This window comes from Schistocerca gregaria, chromosome 1 (genome assembly GCF_023897955.1).
Source record: "Schistocerca gregaria isolate iqSchGreg1 chromosome 1, iqSchGreg1.2, whole genome shotgun sequence".
NCBI classification, from domain to species: domain Eukaryota; kingdom Metazoa; phylum Arthropoda; class Insecta; order Orthoptera; family Acrididae; genus Schistocerca; species Schistocerca gregaria.
In genome coordinates, this window is record NC_064920.1 from 497,110,466 (window position 1) to 497,135,489 (window position 25,024).

A 25,024-nucleotide genomic window follows, 5' to 3' on the forward strand; every position below is an offset into this window, starting at 1 on the left:
CTCGGTACTGTGCAGGTGACTTCCAACAGCTTATGAGTCCATGCCATACCAAGTTGCTGCCTATGCCAAGCAAAAGGTGGTGCTACAGATTAGCAGGTATCCCATGACTTATCACCTTAGTGTATTTTCTGATCTATGGACTTTATTTCAGAAGTAAATAACTTACCTTTGAAATTACAGGCACTTAATGAGAACTGTTAAAAGGGATACGGAAAATTTAAACTCTGAAAATTAGGGGTAAATGTAAATGTGGAAGTGCCAGAAAATAATACGTTAGAAAATAATGTAGAAGAAAAGATTGTTGATATGGACATTCTACTTGATAAGATGAGGACCAATTTTTTAAAAAAGTCTCACTGAAGAAACTGACTATCTCACAACAGTGAATTGGTCTCTGCAAGAAATCTGAAATACTTTCAATGTGTGGCAAGTGCTGAATCTGTTTTAAAGAATAGTGTTTGTTAGTAGAACCTGATATGAGGAGTGATGACGCTGAAACTTGAAACAACTGATTTATACTCCAATTAAAATTACTTTCTGATTGACATTTCAGAGAGTTGAGTGAAGGGGCCAGCCAGTCAGTTGTAGTTGTTTCTATGTGTTAATGTGCTCACACTGTTGCGAGATACATACATGCAGAGCCCTGATTACTGTGGCTGGCTGCATGACAACAGCACTGCTTCTCCCCCCATCTGCCACAGCAATCTGCTAATCATGAAGTTATTCTAGTCAGAGTATAGTAATGGATTTTTATCAGCATATGGAACAGTCGAGACTTATGCTAGGTGTAAATCATATGGTACTCACAGAGAAACAACAGAAGGAAAGAAAATAGCCTAATTGATTTTGTGCAGTTTGCATGAAACAAACTCAAATTTTAAAATTGAGTACCCTGAAGTTAAAGTCATTTTTTCTAAATTTTGTTCACTCTGTTCCAAATTGTGTATAGTAACAGGTGCTAATGGTACCAACAAAGTACAATATGTGATCAAAAGTATCAGGACACCTGGCTGAAAATGATCTCTACAAGTTCGTGGCACCCACCATCGGTAATGCTGGAGTTCAGTAACGCCCATCCTTAGCCTTGATGACAGCTTCCAATCTCCCAGGCATATGTACAATCGGGTGCTGGAATGTTTCTTGGGGAATGGCAGCCCATTCTTCACGGAGTGCTGCACTGAGGAGAGGTATCAATGTCGTTTGGTGAGGCTTGATGTGAAGTCAGAGGTCCAAACATCCCAAAGGTGTTCTTTAGGATAAGTCAGGGCTCTGTGCAGGCCAGTACATTACAGGATGTTATCTTTGTGTAACCACTTTCTCACAGGCCGTGATTATGAACAGGTGCTCCATTGTGTTGAAAGATACAATCACCATCCCCGAATTGTTCAATAATGGAAATCAAGAAGGTGCTTAAAACATCAGTGTAGGCCTGTGCTGTGATAGTGCCACGCAAAATAACAAGGGTTTTACTGTTGGCACTACACATGCAGGCAAGTGACGTTCACCGGGCATTCGCCGTACACATACCCTGCCATCAGAACACCACATTGCGTACCGTGATTCGTCACTCCACACAACGTTTTTCCACTGTTCAATCATCCAATGTTTACGCTCCTTACACCAAGCGAGGTGTCGTTCGGCATTTACCCGCTTGATGTGTGGCTTATGAGCAGCGGCTCAACCATGAAATCCAAGCTTTCTCACTTCCCCCCTAATCGTCATTGTACGTGCAGCGGATCTGATGCAGTGTGGAATTCCTGAGTGACAATCTGGATAGATGTCTGCCTATTACACATTACGACCCTCTTCAACTGTAGGCGGTCTTTATCGGTCAACAGGCGAGGTCAGCCTGTACGCTTTTGTGCTGTACTTGTCCCTTCACATTTCCACTTCACTATCACATCAGAAACAGTTGACCTAGGGATGTGGAAATCTCGCTTACAGACGTATGACACAAGTGACACCCAACCACCTGACTACTTTTGAAGTCCATGAGTTCTGCAGTGCACCCCATTCTGCTCTCGCAAGACGTCAGAACACTGAGGTTGCTGATAGGGAGTACCTAGCAGTAGGTGGCAGCACAATGCACCTAATATGAAAAATGTATGTTTTTTGCAGGTATCCGGATACTTTTGATCACAGTGTATGTCTCAGAACAATTTATGAGAACAGGATTTTAGTATTAATGAGTGCCATTTAAAGACAACTATAAATTTCAGACATGTTGCTATGTGAGAACTCAACCCATGCATTTATACTGCAACACATTTTTGTAAGAAAGTTCTGGTAAAATGTAAATACTTTAGCAGTAAAGGAGACAACCCATTGAAAAGCAGACGTGCCGAGTCATTGGCAGGTAGACACAAAAAAAGGAAGAAAACTTGCTAGCTTTCAGAGTAATCCTCCTCCGAGTTTAGCTTGAAACCTAGCAAGTTTTCTTCTTTTCTGTGTGTGCCTGTGACAACTCAGCGCTTCTGCTTTTCAGTTAATGGCCTTATAACTCCTAAAGTATATATTGCAACATTTTAATGAATATGCTCCAAAAGAATAATTTTGTTGGGGAGAAAGTATTTGAAAAGTGTGATGAAGATGAAACCACTGAATTTGCTCAGTGGCTTTCAATGGAGAGAACACAAATGTTTTGCACAATTGCTGACTTTATTGATAGTCTTTCATCTAAATTGGAAAAATATGTTCCTCACTCTTTAAGTTGCAAGGTCTCAGTCAAAATATAGTAACGCACTTAAAAGGCTTACCTGATGTAAATATTGCCAGAGTATTGATGGGACTCTCCTGGATGAAGTTCACATACCACTGAAAACTGCTTCTTGCACTTGCCCTCAAAAACACTGAGGGTGAAAGACTAGTTCATCTTTTTGTACCATACCAACTGACATGAGTAATGATATCTGTATGGTCTACATAATTCAAAATTTGTGACAAATTTCATGAATGAAATTCGTGTATATCATTTGTTGCTGGGAGCCCCCTTCTGGGGAGTTTGGCCATTTAGTGCAAGTTTTATCTTATGTTGCTTTGACAACCTGCATGGGGGAAAAAAAGGTGATGGCTGTGCAAGCCAATACAAAAATAAATTTAATATTATAAACTTGTGTCTACATCAAAAAGATTCTAAGGTTAGTGTTAATTGTCGTTATTCTTTGCAACTAGCAGTGGAGAAACTGTGGTGGCATGGGAGACAGTTCAAATGCTCTGAGCACTATGGGACTTAACTGCTGAGGTCATCAGTCACTTAGAACTACTTAAACCTAACTAACCTAAGGACATCACATACACCCATGTCCAAGGCAGGATTCGAACTTGCGCGGTTTCAGACTGAAGCGCCTAGAACCGCTCGGCCACACCAAAAAATGTTTTACAAAAACCTCTACAAAGTCAAATATCATCATCAAAGTTAATTTCTATTTATGTTTGCAAAATCTATATGACAGACACATTTGGACCTTGCAGAAAATTTTGCAGTACTTCAAACACTGCTAGGTAACAGTAGTTTCCCGAAGTGTAAGCCATTAATTGATTGGGAAAGTTAGTAGCAAGTAATATGAGTAGTAATGTGGAAATAAACTGTAAATACAATTTAAGAACGAAATTTAAATTCTTTGTGAGAGTTGAATCCCAACTAGATATGTAGCTTGTAAAGATCCCAAGTTGTGGAACATCATTAATATCGCTGAAGTACATACAACAAAAAATTGTGTTAATGTTCAGTGTATGCAGACTTCAGGATCATTACCGTCTTTCAATTGGCCCAAACAGAGGATATTTGCCTAGTGACAGTTCTTCATATGGTTGCCATTATTCAAGCTTAGTCATAAAACACGTCTGTTGCGATTCATTCCTTGAGTTATTTTTAAACACACTACTACTTGTTGAAAGGATAACAATACTGATTATTTAAAAAGTTAATTTTACATTTATTTGAAGACTATTACACCTTGTAAAATGACCGAGTCAAAACTGATCGAAGATTCTCGTAACTAGATAAATACCTTAAGGCACAAAAACTCGTTAATTTTATTTTCTCAAGTGATAGCCCATGGTTGAAGGATTATTTTGGAAACAAATGGGGGGGATATCTTTCCCTACAAATGACATGCAATGTATTGTTGAGTGACGTTTTCTACAAAATGAAACAAGAAAAATTTAAACTCAGAATTTTTCTCTCTTGGTGAGTTTACTTGCGTAATTTTTGTACAATCCTTACATTTAAGAATACGTAACCCTCGAATTCATATAGTCATTCACACACAGTGTTTCAAATATCCTATCATGAAGGAAGCCAGGATGTAGAATGAGTCACATAATAACATGCTGAAGTAACTACTCTAGGCTGTTTCTGTGAAGTATGTTAACAACAAATCATGACTGGTACTAACCTTTGCCACTGTTACATTTTGGGCACATCATGTGACATGGTACATGTTTTCCACATGTGATGTTTATACTTGTGTTCATGGGACAGTGATACCCACAGAAAGTTGCCGTGTTTTGGCAGTAGAACAATGCTGCACCATTTCAACAATGTGTTGCTGTTCCTGCACAGATTGTGAACTACATTTTCAGGAGTAAAGTGGGAACTTGGAAGCATACCTGTTCTTCTTGGGAAGGCTACTTGCCCAATCACAAGCACAATGTGCTGAAAACTCTGGTATACTCTCTATGATCAGGAATTCAACATGTTGGAAACTGCCAAAAGTGTCAAAAAGTGCCAGTGGTAGTCTTCTATATCAGCAGGCGAACTACCACCATAGAAACCGTATCTGCGTATTAATTAGTGTTGATGTGTCGCATTTTAGCCTGTACATGTACAAAGACTGTTAACCAATGCTTCTCTCTAATACATTCTCAATACCTCATACTAATTCACTAACAACACAGCATGGACAACTGCACACTGAACGGACTAAATTGATGACAGGAAGACATCTTGAGCAAACAGCTGAAAGCAATGAGATATGTTGGGCTAAAATAAAACATCAGAGTCTGGGTGGGTAACACATATCTGGCACACCACTAGCCCAAAGATAAATGTACATTACGTGTGTTTCTGAAACCATTCAGAATAGGCCACATGCCCATATGAATATTTGAATGCTGAATGAAGTCCCCGAGTATTCACCATTTCTCCTGGAACATGCTGTATACAATACAAACAGCAAGGGTCTCAACAAACTTCCATACGGCACTCCTGAAGTTATTTCTACACCTCTTGCCAACATAACCATGTCCTCTACCATGTGGAACACATAAATTATGATATAACTTATGTAAAGAATCCTGCTGGTTTCTATAAAACTTGGTGAATGTGCTCTTGAACAATTTTTCCCTTTTTGAAAAAACTATACATTTCTCTCTCACTGCAGCTCCTGCTGAAAGCATCCCTGGAAAGCCTCTTTTTAGTATGGTGCACATCTGTTCCATCAAATTTTCCATAAGTCTTCTCTATTCTGAAATCTGGTCCTTTTCGGAGTCTTTTTCAGTACAAGGAAAAGCCTGAAATCACTCAGTGCTAGGTCAGGAGACTGACAAACCATAACGATGTTGTGTTTGGCCAAAAATTTCTGAATTAACTGAGAATGATGAGCAGGTGTATTGTCATGAGGAAGGTACCAGCTGACTGCTGCCCCCATGTCCGGCCATTTGTGACTCAATGCTTCAAGAAAACAATGCAGAACCTCTTGATTGTACTTCGTAGTGACATTAATATCTTCTGGGGTGTACTCATAAATCTAGGACTCATAAGTGGTGATAACTGTAAAAAGCTGGGATTATTGTTGACAGTATCCAGCTTGCCCTGTGCGATCTGCTCACTTGTCAGCAGCTGTGGCACAAATTTTGCTGAAATCCTCCTGAGGTGCAACTGTTCCTTTAAAATGGAATGAATGGATTCACTACTAATTTTAACCTCATCTGCAAGTTCTCTGGTTATAATTTGCCCATCCTGCATCTCCAGAGTCCTTACATGATCAACAACCACCTCACTTGTGGTTGATGAGAACCTACCTGAAAGTGCCTCACTCTTCACCGATGAGTGGCGATCTTTGAAGCAGTTACACCATTCCTTTATCTGTAGTTTAATACAAAATTTTATGCAATAACGTTGTTCCACTCACTTTTTCCACAATACAACGCACACTCTCCAATCCCCTAGTTCGTAAAAAAAAAAGGCAGATACTTTTTGAACAGCTCTCATACATACCACTTTGAATTAAAATGTCTACCGTGTAAATGTGGCTACTCTACTACAAACTTTATAAAGACTTACTATACTTTGGAACATTAAGGAGGCGAGGAAGAGAAAAGCAGCCAGGATGCCTAGGTAACATTCCAGAACTCAAAACTGTTAAGTGTGTTTTCAAAATTAGATCTTCTCTTTGAACAGCATGTTACAACTTTTTGTAAGCGAAAAAATTTTTCTTCGGCTAATTGAGCACTTTTCTGAATCAAATGAGTCAAAATTAGTTTCACTTGAGAGTAAATGTCACTTATTTGCACTTGGTATTGTAACCACAAACATTATCATTGTTTGTTAATTCCAATAGATCAATGTGACTGTGTAGCAACAGCTAAAATGAATAACTCTCTAAAGGTGTAAATGAGTGCCACAGTTTTGTTTAAATTTCTAACAGAGAAACTACCATAAATTATTATTTAATTAATTATTAGATAGAGGAAACAAATTAGCAAGGTAATTTTTCTCCCGTCACTAAATCGTGCATTCACACCGAGTGGACCAAGTTAGTGAACCTAGTTCTTTCAGAGTCGCCAGTACAGCTCTGCTGTCAGTGCATCTAAGAGCAATGCAGAGTACCTAGGCTTGATTCCCAATACTGCCAGGAATCTTGCATAGAGAACTGAAACAGTGCAACCACCCTTGTCAGTCCAATTGAGGAGTTATTTGAATGAGTAGCAGTTCCCATGTCATCAGCAATGTCTTGGAAAACAGTATATTGATCACATACTCCTCCATGCCACATCCAATGATTACCATATGCCAGGCCTTGCCAAACAGTTATCTGTTAGCTCTCTGCCTGTGCTACTGCCTAGTGCTCCAAGTGCAGCGGCTGGTGAGGTTGAAGAGCAAGGAGTGACAGGAAAAGGAAGGCTAGAGCCAAACGCCAGTCAGTTTGCCAACAGTACTACTTGCATTAAATTAGATTTATGTTCTGTTTCAGGAGTACTAGAGCGCCCACACACTTGACCACAAAAGAAAGGGGGAATAAGCCACTCATTCAATGCCAAAAGGGAATTGCCTTACTTTTCACATTGTTTATAAAGGCCAAGCAAAGAGATTAACATGCCATCACACTATTATAACACAGAATGTCGTAACACCAACCCCAGAGATGATATGATGCACTCGTTTTCAGACAAACGACAGTGAATGGAGGCTGTAGTAAGGAAAGTGACCATTAAGGAATAAAACTTAGTTAATTGTATGTAGAGTCATGAAATATCTTTTACTGTTGACATCACAAATTATTTGAATACTCTAAGTGTCTTAAAGCAAAGGAAGAATCATTTGGTAAGAAGATGTGGCGGAGAAGACTGATACTATCAAACAAAAATTACTCCTGAGGAAACATCATCTCAAGTGCATAACTCAAGGCAGTCTTTTGGGGACCAGACATGATTGAATACATATCAGTAATTGAAACATTTCATCAAAAGTTCCCAAAGAAGCTGCATGACTGAAGATGGATTTCGATTTGTGTGTCAGATCATTTTCACTTTTTACTGTTAATGTACCTCATTACGTTCGACTTTATGTGAAAGAAACTCAGCTCAATGACCTGTTTGTCCAATCCAGGAATTTACAAGACTTTTATAAAATGTTGCCACAAGAGCAATATCCCCAACTGCACAGCCAAGCCGCTTAAGTTAGTTTAATGTTTGGTCCAACAATGTGTGTTAACTTTTTTTTCCTTTTTGTCTTTCTTCCTTGCGAAAAAGACGAAGTCCCAGATTACAATATCTGTAACTCCACGTGTCTGACTATATCACAAATAACAGTTCCAGAATTATTACAAATTCTAAAATTAAAATGTGTAGTACAAGTTCATAAATATCACACCATAATGTTAAATGCCTGTATGTAATGCTTTTTTGTAATTCTGCTCACCATATTAGCACTATATAATGTATTTATTTATATCAAGTAATAAAAATAACTGCTTCGGCAGCTAAATTCGACATGAGATAAACGCCTGCTTGTAAAGGTACACCGCAATATTCATATCAGCTGCACTTCGTTGTAAAATTTGTAACCACCACTCACGAGTTATGCCTTAAGCCTGTTCTTACTCCTACCCATTAGGCAATACAAAGGCAACCTGATGGTGGAACATACGATCAGTATGTCCCCATACCCTTCAGTCATTATTGCCCGTAAATGAATGGTAATGGTGCTTGTCTACACAACAACATTAAATAAATGTGATCCAGAATGACATATTGTGAATGGTTTTTGTAAATGGGTAATGTACTATGTTCATCCCCCCCCCTCCCCCAAAATTGAGTTTTTCACTTTCTTCACTCCTAAATGAAGGGTGCAGCTTATATTTGGACCAATGATGTGTCATCCCCCTTCTCCCAAGAAACTAAAGCCACTGTTTTTTCAGGTGGAAACACACAGATTCTTGTTCCTGGGGAAGAAATATATAACAGCCTTTGCGCAGTAATAAAAAAAGTGACTGGTGGTTTCTGGAAATCAAATCTTCAACACAGAGAATTTGATCACTTGTATCATTCACAGATAAGTCAACATATGTTTTCAATTAAAAAGTGGAATTGATGTTTAAAAAAAGAATCTCAGCATGTTGGTAAATATGACAAGAGAAAATCTATAGCACAAGTCTACAGATTATATGGAACTTCTCTTCTGTTTAAACATATTAAGTGCAATTACTAACATCAGATTAATGCAGAGCGGAAACTAACAATTCTGACACAGTGCTTTCTCAAACATCAATAATAGATCAGAAGTGAAAAATAATATGATGGGTGTGCTCAACATAAATTCGTAATTATCTTTGTGGGACATAGTGCTGAATGTCACTTCTCCCGAATTCTGGTGAATATATTACACAATATCAAAACATAAAAATATGCAATACATTATCTTCAAATGGTCAGGTATAAGACAAATTGAAATAGTATTTTAATATATTCATTTTTTGCAGTAACATTCACTGAATATTTACAAAATATAATCAATTTATTTATTAAAGAAAACAGTCAATATCACAATGAGAGCAAACCTGTAATGACAAGATTAAGATGAAGTCTTAACTGCACAACAGTGCTTTGGGCTCACTGCTCTTTCTGGAAATATATCAAGCAAAAATTGTGCAGTTGTCATCAAGAATCAAACACTTGTACTTGTCTAAGTGTCCACAACAATCAATAATACAAACACAGGGAACCACAGTGGTGAACATCCACAAAAGGAATGTGAAGTTTACTTGGTAAACAATTGTATACCCGCTGTTGCTGCCAATATATAATTGTATATATACACACACACACACACACACACACACACACACACACACACACACACACAGCTTCACTCGCCTTGAACATAACTTCATTTCATTTCTTCTGTTTATAATAAATAAACAAAACATTTCAATCAATAACATTACTAAATTAAAACAAGAACTGATCAAGTAACTTTTTTATATTGGGACACTAATGAACACAATGGCCAATAAGCTATCAACAATTGATAAAATGTGTCTGACATCAACTCAACTCATTCCACCTAGAACTGAACATCTTGGCCTGAAGAAACGTGTGAAGAAACCATTTCATTCCACATGACTTCCACCATCTCCACTGTCCCATCATCTGCAACAGTCAGAACCTGCTTTGGCATATTTGATGTGTCATGCACTTCATCACCCTTCCCCACTTCCACTACCTGCACATATACAGCATTATTATCATCATTCATATTCTGCACTAGCAATGTCTGTTCAACGGCAGAGTTTTGTTCGGACATGTTCATAACACATATGGCTGTTGGAGCTGAATTTCCACCATTTCCATTTTGCATATGTTCCCCAGGCACAGAAATTCCATGATTCTGTGTTAAACTTGCAGTGTCCATTCGTAAACTATCACCACCATTCATTGCCACAGTGTTGAGAGTTGTCTCAATTCTTTGCATCTCTGAGACATTAGAGACATTACCAACAGAGATCTGTGATGAACCATCTGGCGCATGAGGAATATCTTGCAATGTTTGCTGTACAGAATCCAGTTTATGGGCTGACAGCTGGGGTGTACCAGAGGCAGCAGAAGTGACAACTGCTTCTGCTGCTGCAGCAGCAGCAGCACTTCTGGCAGTTATATATTCATTTATTTCAGCAGCTATCATTTGAACTGTTTCTGCATCTGAATCTGATGGACGATTCATACTGTCAGAAAATGGCTTTGTTGCCTGTCTGGAAAAGTTGCTGCTACTTGCTGATACAGGCCTAGAATTCTGTACAACAACTGATGTACCAGAAGTACTGCTTTGTGGTATTTCCGTCCTTTTCTTAAGAGAACAGTTATTTGAACATGACCCTGCTTTGATTTCACCGCCACAGAACTCGCAAAGATCTGGCTGCTTCTTCTTCACATGTTGTCGAATGTGATTTATCATAAAGGAATTTAAGTTTGTGGTATATTTGCACTTGTCACACTGCATCCAAATATCTTTTTTAGGGTCATTCTTCATTCTTTTGCCTGTTAAAGCATCTATAGAATTCTCACGTTCACTTTCTAGTTCAGCTAGAGCTGCTTTTCGTTTACGTGACTGAAAAACATAAAAAAAAATTATTAGCACACAATCATAACATCTACAGCTTTCAAACAAATGCCTGCATTGCTTCAGACTAGGACAAGACACAAATCCTCTCAACTAATTTTGACTTGAACTGGTGACAAATGCTATAGTATTAATGTCTCGGCTACATTCTATGTACTAGATGTTCTTGGCACATTAATATTAATTCAAAAGTAAACACAACTTACATCAAAGAAATGTCCATACATTACCGGACCATTAAAATAAAAGGAAGAAGAGAACTAAAAAACACTGAACACTGGAAACTGTGAGAGGGATGTTTGGTGCTCTTAATCAAAATGAGAAATCTGTACTTACCACACAATAGGAAGTATATAACAGCTAGAGCCTTAACCATTCCTTTTATGAATATGTAGAAACTTTTTACAAATAATTTTGCAGGATTTTGTGGCTGCAAATTCTACTCTTCAATATTTTTAAAAATTGCTACTGAATGCCACAATTTTATCAACGATATATGATTTGAGAGCAACCCAGAAACATGCCAATTCATAGCCATGTACCGAGTGAGAAGAGGACAGTGTTAAAAGAGCTAACAGGTATTTGGTATACTGCTGGTGTTGTACAAAGAGAAGTCAGCCTAACCCTTGTACTAGAAGAAACCGTTAAAAAGAACGAATTTTTCAATGTATTCAGTTGATTTAACGAGTTAAGTTTTAAACGTAATTTCTGTAAATTAAACATCAAACAACGTGTAATTTTAGTACCTATTATTGTAAAGACATATAATGGCCTGGTTCTTGGTCACGAGACAGTCAGTCCACGGCAAAGTTTCAGACAAGAACCTGTGTTGGTTAGAACAACAACAATGCATCAAATTAACTGTGAAATAAGTGTAACACAATTAGGCCGTGTGTTAAAACAATGGCATTGTGTGTTCCGTACATACCTTTCTGTTCTTCAAGAACTGTGAACTTTGTGGTTAGGTTTTTACTGCTTGTAGATGTTCAATAGTAAACTATTGTAGCAGCATGTGGAGGTTTGTCTGCAAACTATTAATGAGACTTATGGAAAGTTAAAACAATAGTGCACTGGCCATATATAACTGTGTAGTATTGCAGGATTGTGAACAGTGAAAGTAAACTACTGTGGAACGCAACTCTGCATCTGTTGGCTACATTATTTAAAGTAGTCTGTGTTGTACTTCCACGCCCCATTTTTCAGCCAGTATCACAACACAGTATGTCAACACTCGAGGACAACAAACGAAGAAACAAATTAGGGTGAACCGCCACATGTTGAGTGACATTATGATCATATTAAAACAAAACGGTATCGTTATAGATCCCACTGGTAATGCCTTAGAGCAAGGAAAAGGCGAACGCATCTAGGAAAAGTAAATTAGGTTGCAGCTTGAGAAGGTAGTTTTATTTACAAAACAAGTATTTCTGTGCTTGCTGCGGAGGATGACCACACAAACAAACTTGTTATTTGCGCCGCGCCAGGCATTTCCATGTGGTCCATACCAGAAATTCAGAAGACTTCATCTGAACATCCGTAAAACCACACAACACACAAAATTAAACATATGCAAATGTAACAGTCTTGTACCTAAATAAATCAATGTAAAAATTAAAAACAGTTCACCCAGTATCCAAAAAGCAGTGTATGCTGTTCAGAAAATGTGGTTAAAATACGAAATCAGACCCCTATACTCTAAAAAACAAGCACTAAATTATGAGTTACATAAGACACATTTAAAACTTGCATACACCATTAATAATATGACAGTTCTCTCTCATCTGGTCAACAAGGTCAAAAGGCATACAAAAACTGCTGTACAAAGAATTAAAGCAGTTCATAGAAAATAGATCAATCAACTCAAAAAAACTCCAGTCACAACACAATACCTGTACAAGCAACCAAGAAAAACACACACAAAAATTCTATCCAAGATTAGTGAACCTTACAGACACGCAACTGAACAGTAAAGAAAGACAGCTGTTGGAGAAAGGATTAAAATACATTGTAAATTCAGAAATAGATGAATGTTGCATAGAATATCTAGTTATAGAAGCAGAAAGTATTTTGACTAGGGAAGATAGGAATAAAAACATCCATGTCAACACTGGAATAACTAGAGAACAAAAAAACCGTAATATAATAAACAGTACAAAAACTACAAGAACACAGAATCTGCAACACTCCAAAAACTTTGGAGGAAGCTTCAAAATGGAAATGTTATCATTCCAAAAGCAGACAAAGGGAACACAGTTGTACTGACAGACAAAGAAAAATATATTGAAAAAACACAAACATTCATCTTACAAAACAACATTACACAATTAAAATCAGACCCAATAAACAGATTCCAGACACAAGTAAAAAACACTCTGAAAAATATAGACGTTGTACTGGATAACCTGAAGAAAATGAAGTCGACAAAGATTAATCCCACTGCACCTGTCCTCTGAAGCCAACCAAAGATCCACAAACCGAATACTGGATTTCAGGAAATCCCCACTTACAAGCTTGCAGGATACATATTAAAACTACTGTATGAAAAATTCAAAGTACAGGAAGACAGAACCATTAAAAACACTACAAAGCTCATACAACAAATAAAAGGTATACACAGCAACAATCCTCTCATTTGATGTAGAAAACATTTATTCCAACATAAAAGACGTACAATAGAGATCATAGATAAGAACCTGAAAACTTGCAGTCAACTCCTAGATGAACAGATTAAAAAAATACTCACACAAATAAAGCTCATAACAAAACAAAATTACTTCCAATTCAATAATGAATTTTATTGAGAAGAAGATGAATTACCAATGTGATCCCCCGTTTCAGGAGCTTAGCAAATATTTTTGTAAACCACACTAAACAAGTCATTTTCACAAAAATAGTAGCAAAATAGTACAATAAATTATATTGGTTCAGGTATATGGATTACATCCTTTGCTTAATAGACAAACCACAAACTAAGACTGAAAAACTACATGCTGGCATCAACAAGGTACATAAAAATGTAAAATTTTCAGTTGAAAGAGAACAGAATAATCAAATTAACTCTCCGGATATAACAATCAAAAAACAAAATAATAAGCATATGTTTGAAATTTACTATATTCTCACAGCAACGGACATTATCATTTCCAAATCTTCGACCCACCCATACTCTCAACAGCAAGCAGCACTTCAACACATGCTCCATAGACTCAACACAGTGCCACTCACCAAAGAAAACTATCAAAAGTAACTAGACATAATGATGCAGATAGCACAAAACAATGGTTATAATAGTAACATTCTCACAAAGCTAAACAACAAAACTAAAAGTAAAATAAAAGCAGAAAGCAACAAACCACAGACAACACCACAACAGAACCAAACACAAACTTGCTGTCCCACAGCAACTACACAGAACAATAAACAAAATATGAAAGAAAACACAAGATGGTAGACAATGACATACAAACACAAACTCACACATAAAATCACCAACATTTTCAAAAGATAATTAATTTTATTTACAAGAAATATAGCATACACAGCAGATAATACTATACGAAAATACACCCCAAAACTGACAAACAACAGACATACATCAGAAAGCAGGTATATATCAACTACAGTGTAACACTTACGAAAGCTGATACACAGGACAAACATGTATAACTTTTGAAGTCAGCTACACATGAGAGCCTGGAAATATGGAACAAACCACTCCACATTTGCAGAACATATAACAGAACATTACCACAAGCCTACCATTAGAGAAAAATACATGAAAATAATTAGAATCAACACCATTTAATCCTGCAAGAAAATTACCACATACAGAAAACCAAAGCAGAAAGGAAAACCCTGTTCAATCATCAAGTACACATGCAAAACAACTCATTGTTTACACTAATAGAATGATGCTCCTGAAGAGGATTCATATAATAATATCACCCAACATCTTTACACTCACTTATCCATGAACTCCTCCACAGAGCATTGAAACGAAAGGTCAAATTAGCCGTCACCAAAGCTTTCAGTCAATCATTAACAGCTAGTACATTCATATTTGACACACTGCACTCAACCCCCCCCCCCCCCCCCCCCCCCTCTCTCTCTCTCTCTCTCTCTCTCTCTCTCTCTCTCTCTCTCTCTCTCACACACACACACACACACACACACACACACACACACACACACACACACACACACACACACACAATCATCAAAACATCATGAACAGAAGCTGGTCTTGAACATATACTTTGTTATGGTGGCAACATGTAGGTAAACAAACCAAAGAGAAGGAAACACATAATGAAATTACAATATTTACGTTGTTAAAATCACAGTGTCCGAATAAGTAGCTAAATCAAATGGCAAAAGAATAATAGTACACCACAAAAAAAGGATGAGAAACCTGGGGAACTGCGGGAAAAAATTCGGAATACAAAATTGTGCTCATGTATTGGTAATAAAGTGGTAGTGTAACCTCAAGATCAGAGGAAAGGAAACAGATCAGAGCAAACTGTAAGTAATTACTTATTTACATAAACATTCAGTGTGAACTGTTTGATAATTAAAAATAATGAAACTGTATTATTATCGATCCCACTGATGAGGCCTTAGAGCTAGGAAAAGGCTAAAAGCGTCTGGGAAAAATAAGTTAAGTTGCAGCGAGAAAAGGCGGTTTTATTCACAAAACGAGTATTTTTGTGCTTGCTGCAGAGGTGATCACATAGACAAACTTGTTACTTTTTGTCTTATATAGGCATTGCCAACCCCAGCACCATATTCTGCCTGTTTACACATCTCTGTATTTCAATACGCATGCCTATACCAGTTTCTTTGGTGCTTCAGGGTATTAAGACATCAGAGAATAACTTCCATGCTACTACATGATGCCTGAAAGGGCAACAACTGTAGGGAATACTGAGACTAGAATAAATCTCAAAAATAATTTGAGGCTGTAGGATGCAAGTGTTATTCTTAGATGAACAGTTTGACAAAAGTGAGAAATTAATGGTGGGCCACAAACCATTCGGAAGACGGAGGACTGCCTCCCACCAACCACCCCCACCACCCAAAGAAAAGGGGGGGGGGGGTAGTAAACTTCAGAAATTGGAAAGCATGACTGGCTTCAGAGTTAACACACCATGGTAGTTCCTCATATGGTGTGTTTTCATGAAGTGGGTGACCACAATCTCCGCAAACTGGGTTGTCTGTACAAAGGGAAGACATGACCAAACTGCTGGCATTTAAAACACATAGGAGGGTAGGAAATAAAAGCAGCAGACCAAGATTTTAACATTACCACGAAATGAATTCCCCTCAAAACTGAAGATATAAGTTCCATTGTCAACCCTATTGTCTGGCAAGCCTTGACATACACAGTGTACAAAGTGGACCTCTCCTTTCTCCATGTTTTTGTGTAATCCCTCACCTATTTGCTCTAGTAAGTCACGATCAAAAATTGAACCTGTGAAATGTTCACAATCTTGTGGAGTGTTACAGCACCAGGTACATCACAAAGTATCTCACAAGACAGTAATGCTTGGGACTGGGTAGGGCTGATGTTTTAATTAAGACAAAACCACTTCGTAGTTACTGAGGGGACAGATCTAACCAAATACATTTTTAATATTAACTAAAAAGAAAGCTTCGTAGTGTCTCCATCAGTTTGGGCACAAACCAGGGACTGAGAGGGACACACCTGAGCAGTTGGTTTGATTTTATTTCCTCCCATAACACAGTCAAACAGAAAATGTTCTTGGGGTTATAATGATTTGCACTGAAGGATTCAGGTCCATTTGAAGAGTTTGCCAGAACCTCAGTGTTTCTTTTTGCTGTGCAAGGTATCCACTATGATATCGCCTACTCCGATTGGGGACTCTCCTCCTGGGACTATTGAGCAAGAGCACTCATCCTCATCACCACTACACCCTACTCAGTAATGTGGAAATTTGTCATTTACAGAAAAAAATAGCTCATGCAGATTTGTCCCTGACTATGCACAGAAAACATTACCTTTTCAGATATAGAAGGTTGCTTTGTAACTGAATACCAGCTTGGGGGTGAAGTGTTCATCCTCAAGTGCTTCCTGCACTGTGAGGCAAAACTGAAGGCACCAGCCATAATTTTTCGGTTTTAATTGCTGTACAAGTTGTAGATAGTACAGTATGATGCGTAACCGCCATCACAAGGTCTTTGCTGTACTATTCCAAGCTCGTAGCTTGCATGAACCCCAGATTTTTTTTTCCTCTCTCACTCTCTCTTTTTGACTGCATATGAAACATGCTCTTACACTCTTCACAGTTGCATCTAACATTCTTGGTAGACAAGTCCTTTTTGTTTACAGGTACAACTACAGTCCCTAAACTGTCGATACCAATACATAGTGCTATGTTTACAAGATCGCTCTTTTCCATAATTCCTTCTAAATACACATTGGACTGTTGCAACAGATAAACGTCTCGCATATTCGATCACACAAAAGCTGTTTTCTTGCTTTGTTGCCATTTTATCTATGCACTGCACTCTTAACGCCAACTGGTGGAAATAATGCAAACACTGGTAGTTTACAGTTCTATTCAGGCATGAATCATATTTGTACATGTAATATTTTGGAAAATCTAGAACTGCGAAAATGAATATCATTGACAGTAGCCCTGTAGTCAGAGATGAACTTTAAATGACAGGAAACAAAGAAGTACTGCAATGTCTTGGAGCCCCATCCTTGCCACGCATGTACTCGCAAAGGAGTTGTGAGCCTCTAGAGAAGAAGAGTGGGGTGGGGGTGGGGAGCGGCGTACAAAAAAATTGTGACTTGAAAAGCCTGAAAATGTGTTATGACAGTATTACGAGAAGGACCAAGAAATCATTCACGCATGACAAGGTACAATTTTAAAACACATTTCATTATTATTACTTATCATCATTACATTATTACATGTGCCATGTAAATGGGAGCAAAAGAATTGTCAAAATTTTTCAATGCTGAAATGCCTAAGTCTACTGTTTTGGAAAGTAGACAGAAGGTAACTGCAGCCCTGAAGCCCAAATTTATTCCTATTTACAACCCCAACAAAACAATGCAGATTTTCATCCCGATGTTATATACTGTACTTTGTGTACATTTTAATACACTCAGATAAAATTTCTGAACCAAATTTGATTTGTAAGGGGTAGTTTATAATATTATTTCTAACATACTTGTTCATTTCTTGTTCTGATACATATATTTTGAACTAAAAAATAACCTCTAATTACAGGCAAATACACAACACACATGCCAGGATTCTATTACAGAATCAAATCCCAGAAACAAAACAAAATACAGAAAATATTCTTGATGTGAAGTGCCAGATTTACAAAAAAGAATGCAGTGCGTCTAGCATGAATGTGAAATAGACGTACGCTACGTGCCTGGAGAACACGAAATAAGAATGACAATGCTGAAAACGAAACGCCAACAGCCTTGCCACAGTAGTAGCACCATTTCCCGTCAGATCACTGAAGTTAAGCACTGTCAGGGTTGGCTAGCACTCTGATGGGTCACCAACCAGTCTGCTGAGCGCTTCCGACAAGTGTGGTACACTCAACACTTGTGAGGCAAATTTGGGAGCTACTTGATTCAGAAGTAACAACTCTAGCCACGAAAACTGACAACAGCTGGGAGACCGGTGTGCTAACCACACACCCATCCAGATCAGCATCCAGTGATGCATAAAGGCTGAGGATGACACTGCTGTTGGTCAGAATGGTTAGGGTCTTCTCAGTCCTGTTCAGATGGAGTTCAGTTTAATACTGAAAACAGGTAGAGAACTTTACCAAAAAGAAATGAAAAGAAAATCAGGCTTTCAAACTGAGACTTTTGCTAATTTATCCCAATTATGTGTGTGTTTTATGGAAATATATTCAGTAAAGCCACCTTCATTACACTGTGGCTCCTGTTACTTGTATTTTCTGACTGTACTGAAATTTCTTTGTATACTCTTCTAACAAACACAGTACCATCTGCTTTTAAATTCCTCATCCAATGCACTGACGTCTATGTCGTATTGAACAAGTCAAATGTTGCAGCTATAATAATGTAGTGTGATATAACTTAAATCGTAAACTCAAACATCTTAGCATTTTGCATAGCAACAAACATTACCAGATGGAAAAAAGTGGAAAGTGGGAAAATTCCCAGATCTGACCTGAGACCGAATCTGATATCCTCTGGACTGTATTGCAGGATGCAACTACTGAGCCACCACCCGATACTGACAGATTTAGATATGTTTTGCTACCACATTTCATCATCAATGTGCATGCAATTACCACAGCACTTTTATTATAGTTAAAAATTTAATACACACTGTGTAGTTATTGCTACTCAAGCCTAGAGAACATTTTTGTAACTGGTGTTCAGTTGTTATTGGCTCTGTCAAACTCGATGTTCTTAACCCTCTATTGCAGCTTGTTTTTAGGAAACCAATTTGATGGAAAAAATATCTAAGGTAGTGTCTGACACACAAAATACTATATAGCATGTTAAACATAGACTTTTTAATTTAACTTGTATGTATTCAGTATTTGATGTTTGTTGCCATATGGCAACATCATGCTTGTATCACAGAATACTTACAATATTTTTATTTACTTACATGAATAAACAGATTGAAGAAAGATCTTGTTATTGTTGTGGTCTTCAGTCCTGAGACTGGTTTGATGCAGCTCTCCATGCTAACCTATCCTGTGCAAGCTGCTTCATCTCCCTGTACTTACTGCAACCCACATCCTTCTGAATCTGGTTAGTGTAGTCATCTCTTGGTCTCCCTCTACAATTTTTACCCTCCACGCTGCCCTCCAATGCTAAATTTGTGATCCCTTGATGCCTCAGAACATGTCCTACTAACCGGTCCCTTTGAAGAAAGATACAAAGGGTGAATCACCTAAAACATGCACCACAAATATTTCGATAACAGAAGGCACCACTGATATGTGGATTTCACATATTGGAATGGTAGGCATGGACCCGCCCATTCAGCCCATAAACAAAGTTTCAAATTTGTATTTATTTTAAGAAGGTACAAGTATTTTAATGGGAAAATGCCTATTAACAGTACCACAATAAAAGTAGACTAAATTAGAATGTCAGTGGTGTTTTTTTATAGGAACCTAGTGCACATAGTTTCCGAGATATCGTAATTTGTTCCATGTTTTCGTACAAATGAACGTGAATTTCACGTAGTGTGTATATGCAGCTAATTTTAGGATTTTACTGTCAATAGGCATCGTCCCATTTAAAAAAATTTGTAGCTTTTGTATAAAACTGCCCTTTTGACAATGTCTCAAAAATCTTTGTATTGGCTGCAAATATGCACACCCTTGCCTACAATTCAACTGTGTGAAAGCTGCATATATATAGTGCCTTTCATGTCTGAAATATTTGCAGTGTACTTGTTAGGGCAATTCATCCTGTATAAACATGCTCCTAAACAAAATCTTGAATATTTTAATGTGAAAGAACAGTTGTTATTTTTCAAGCATTTCTGTTGTATTCTTGCACAGTTTATTATTTTTCAAGCACTTCTGTTGTATTCTTAAACAGTTTGATACCTCATGTAATCACTGAGAGTGGAATTTCAAGAAATAGTTCTTATTTACAATGAAACATAAATGCACCTTGCATTTCACATTCTTCACTCTCATTATTCCCTTTCTTAATGGAAGTTACTTCCATATCCTTAATAGGCAAGTGTCTTTTGTCATCCAGTCACATGAGTTTTTCAAGCAATACTGCAGTTGGTCCCCCTCTGCAGTACAGGAGCTCTCAATTGAATTACTTCTAGGTCTTCCTTGCTTTCTTGTCTCGTTTTTCCACTGGAACAACAACTTGTATTGAACTCAGCTAATGTAGGTGTGCTTTTCCAATGCATTCCAGTTGATAGAGCAAGTCAGCTAATACAAGTCTGCTTTTCCAAGGAATTCCACTTGATAGTGCACCTCTTGTGTAAAGAATGCAAGCATTCACTACCATCAGATCAAGCATATGAAAAAATATTCTGAGGTCCCATTTCTTGGAACACATCTACATCCTGTACAATGTCACTCAATCCACAAGATCTACACCTCCAATGAACTGGTTATATTCCACTACCACCCTGGGGAAAGCCACTTTACTGATTTCCTCAACTTCTTGTAACATTTTTCTACTTCAGTTATTGAGTTTACTTAAAAAAATGCTGAGTAACATCACAAATCTGTTGTCTTGCCACTTTATAGCAGAATGCTGCATATTTATCAAGGAACACTGTCTTTCATCTACTGTACCCCTTCCAGATTTCTTCCACTTTCTTGTCACAGTCAAACATTACTTCAGACAGTTGGATCAAACAGTAGATTACTCTTTCTGTTAGTTTCATTTGCAGATCAGAATTACAGACTCAGCTGTCAAATAATATTTTACAATTTTTGTGCTCTGGCATTACACTAGTCAGTCTTATACCAATATTTCCAGTGGTTCCTGCTAGAAATATGTTCGTTTTGGTTACTCCTGCCAGTATACAGTTCAAAGTTGTAGATTAGCCATTCACATCATGCAGTACAAACATTTTGTAGCCTCATGTTGGCTGTTTTGGACTGTACCATTTCACTGAATGATGCCCTTTGAATAATATAATCTTTTCATCTGGAGTGATTTTTTCTGGCTTCAGAAGAACTTTAACACTTAGTGTAACCAACAAGGTTTCTAATTTTCTACATCATTTCATAACCTGACACCTTTGGGCATTATTCTTGTATTACCAGCAAAATGTATGTTACATTTTATTTGTTGAATGTAATTTACACTCTTTCCATCAGCTACAATGGAAACTCTAGTTTCAGAATAGGGTATTTGACTGCTTTCTGCAAATTGTCTTAAATGATTTATGCTCTAACATGCCTTCTCTCCTCTTGAATTTCAGTATTCTTGTATTAAAAAGGAAATGCAATTCAAATATTTTGAACACCCAATAAACCGCTCTGTTAGAGTCGTGTAATGCTTGTGATGTTACTGGGCAGCTTGCTGCTCCTATTGTCATAATACTAATTCTCTCAGTGATGTCTTGTTTTGGAATTTACGTTTCGGAAAATGAGTTACAAATGGTGTGTAGCACAATACTGTACAAATACATCTACAAAAACTCCTGAACAGTTGTTTTCGAGTTTTCCAGGGAATGAGAAGATACATACAATGTTGTTGCACTATACTGGCAAATTGCCACCACATAAATGCACAAGTGATAACTCAATTAAAAATGTTTTGTACTGTGAAGTTAATGTTAACAGATTCCTGACATATCCGAGATACGCTTTCCCACTGTTCAACGGAGGATAGTGCCATTCAGCAAAAGTAAACTCAAGTGAAAATTGTCTTTTCATTAAGACGGTGTACATAGGTCACTGGTTCAAATCTAACCCAATGGAACACTGTAAATAATTTGTTAAACAACTTGACTACTCACTCATATGAAAACCAAACGACAATTACAAAGCTTCACGTCAATCGAAAACAGAATATTATTGTGTTTTCCTTGCCGTTTACATGCACTACGCTTATAATTGCTGCTCACACACGACACACTTAAAAAATATTTTCTCATTAATATGACCACACACTTTTTACTTCATTTGAAACAATATTTTTATCTTCATACTGTCTAGGTAGGGTCCTTATTGTTTAAACTTTAGCAGTTTCATCATCTTACATAAACATGAAGTAAGTCTGCTTCAGACACAAAATAATGTTTTTCCTACAATGGATTTATGTCTCAGCACAGCACAAAAGCATTGTAGGCGGAAGTATCAATAACATGATAGAAGATGGTCATTGGGCAGCAGTTGGTTTTTCTCTTACATGTCTAGACGCCAATAAGCTGATCCAATATGTCTACTGCTCCCTTATTTGCATTGTAGTCCAATATTATTTTTTGTTTCTTGTCTTCTCTATTGCTTATTTCCTCACTGCAGTGCATTGTGCGTATCAGGACAAAATTTTTGTTCTCCCTTGGAATGTAAGATACAATCAACGTATCTTTAGTAAAAATAAAAAGAACTTTGAAGTGTGAACATATCTTTGGTTCTTGAAAATTTCTTGGTCATTCTGCCAGGTGGTAGTATCCAATAGGTGCAATATTTCGGCAAGCCACTTACTGCCATCTTCAGCCATTCCTGAAGTCTGATGGATTCTGACTTCATTATACGTTTCCTGCAGCATCTGAACTCACTGCACCAGAATATAAAGTCCACAATGGAGGTAGAAGAAAACAACCAGCTTCCATTTCTAGATGTGCTCGTCAAACAAAGACCAGATGGCACACTGGGACACAGTGTCTACTGTAAGCAGACACATACAGATGTGTACCTGCATGCCTACAAGTGTCATGCTCCTTCACAGTGAAAGGATGTCCTGAGCACACTGTTGCACAGACCACATGAAATCTTGGATGACAGCCTAAAAGCTGAATTGTAGCACCTATAGGCCGTATTCTGCGTGAACAGTTACAACAACCGCCAGATAAAATGTGCCTTAAGACAGAAGAAGCCAAGCCCGCAGCCTTCCTAGGACAAATTGGTTGCCATGGAGTTTATACCGTACACTGGGACACATCGGCAAATACTCCTAAAATACGATGTCAAGTTCATGTTATGGCCTCCATCCAAAATGGAGACATTATTTTAGGGTCAGTCAAGGACGACCTAGCACTCCACAAACTGGGAGTTTAGTGAATCCCTTGCCAGTGCGGGAAAGTGTATGTAGGCCAGACAATCCGGACAAAACAGAAGAGATGCAATGAACATAAACGCCACACAGATAACGCAAAGCCGACCAAGTCCGCTGTGTCACAGCACTGCATCTCACATGGACATGACATGAACTACAATGGCACAAGTTTGTTACAGCTATCAAACATCTTCTGGGGCTACATACTCAAAGAAACAGATGAGAACCAGCTGCATGACGAGCTAATAAATAGAAGAAGAAGATGCATTGTCACCAAGTGACAGAGTTCCACACACGGCCATGGCCGAGGAAGGCCTGCAGTCCATGATCTGTCGTGAGAGCCCACGCTTCCCCCACCACCAGCCGCAAACCACACAGAAGCGGCCAAGATGGAGGCTGCAGCAAGGGGGGTAATGAATGTATGAAGTTGTCATCCGTCAGAGATCAATCAGACTCCAGGAATACCTGGAGATGGCAAGAAGTCGGCTTGTTGAAATATCGCGCCTGTTGGATGACACCACCCAACTGAATACCCAAGAAATTTTCAAGATTTCCGTACACCGGGAAAACCTCAGATCACACGTATCTTTGGTTGATATTTGATTAGGGAGTTGAGGCTTATTTCTTCTCATCATCCCTAGCATTGTATGATATCTTCTGAGAAGTCCTTAGCCTAATGCATATGATGCAAAAAAACTGTCACATGTGACATTTTGTCTTTTGCGCTCACGTGTCTGATCCATGAAAACCCTCATACCATGATTTTTCTTAAGTGCTTGTCCAAGTAATTTTCCTGTGTAATTTTGCTTCTTCAAATCATAAGAAGCAGCACTAGCACACAATGTCCACTTTTTACCCATGTTTTGAGGATCTGCTAAATATACCTTGTCAGAATGGACAATGTCATCAGAAAGCCACCAGTTGTTCATCTGCAGATGGATACATTTGTGCCAGGATTATAAACTTTTGAAAATATTTCCACTCATTTATCCCACAGAACTCTTACAGGTGTCAACCTGTCATTCATCCTTCGTGCTCAATGATCAGACTTGCCATCTAAATGTGTGAGATGCAACAGAACAGTTTCAGTGGCATTACAAGAGGAAAGATGGTTCTACCTGTTGCTGGATCCCACAGATTCTTTGTTGATTCACCATATTATTCATACACAGCAGCCAGCAATAACAGGCCAATATTGGCTACTAGTGTAATTTCATCTAATGCTTCCCAGCTATCCCCATAAACTCTACCCAGAATATTAGCTACTTCCACCACAATACTCTGAATATGATCATTCATCATTACACAAAAAGACAATTTTATATCACTCACTCTGGCAATAGTCCATCTTGTCAGACCAGGAGTGAGTTTTATGAAGTTTGCATTAGATGCTCTTCCAGTCTGCAAAAACGGTTCTAAGCTTCATGTCTCTTTCTGTC

At 37.9% G+C, this 25,024-nt stretch overlaps 1 protein-coding gene across 4 annotated transcripts in view; it reads right to left on the bottom strand.

The window, feature by feature from the left end:
• Nucleotides 1-9,168: 9,168 nt before the first annotated feature.
• LOC126353918 (uncharacterized) overlaps nt 9,169-25,024 on the bottom strand; it is a 78,838-nt gene continuing 62,982 nt past the window's right edge. For all 4 annotated transcript variants that reach the window (XM_050003184.1, XM_050003164.1, XM_050003173.1 and 1 more), the window contains one exon: nt 9,169-10,828. In XM_050003184.1, coding sequence (XP_049859141.1) covers nt 9,788-10,828 — 1,041 coding nt within the window. In that variant the 3' untranslated portion in view covers nt 9,169-9,787. The remainder of the gene's footprint in view (nt 10,829-25,024) is intronic.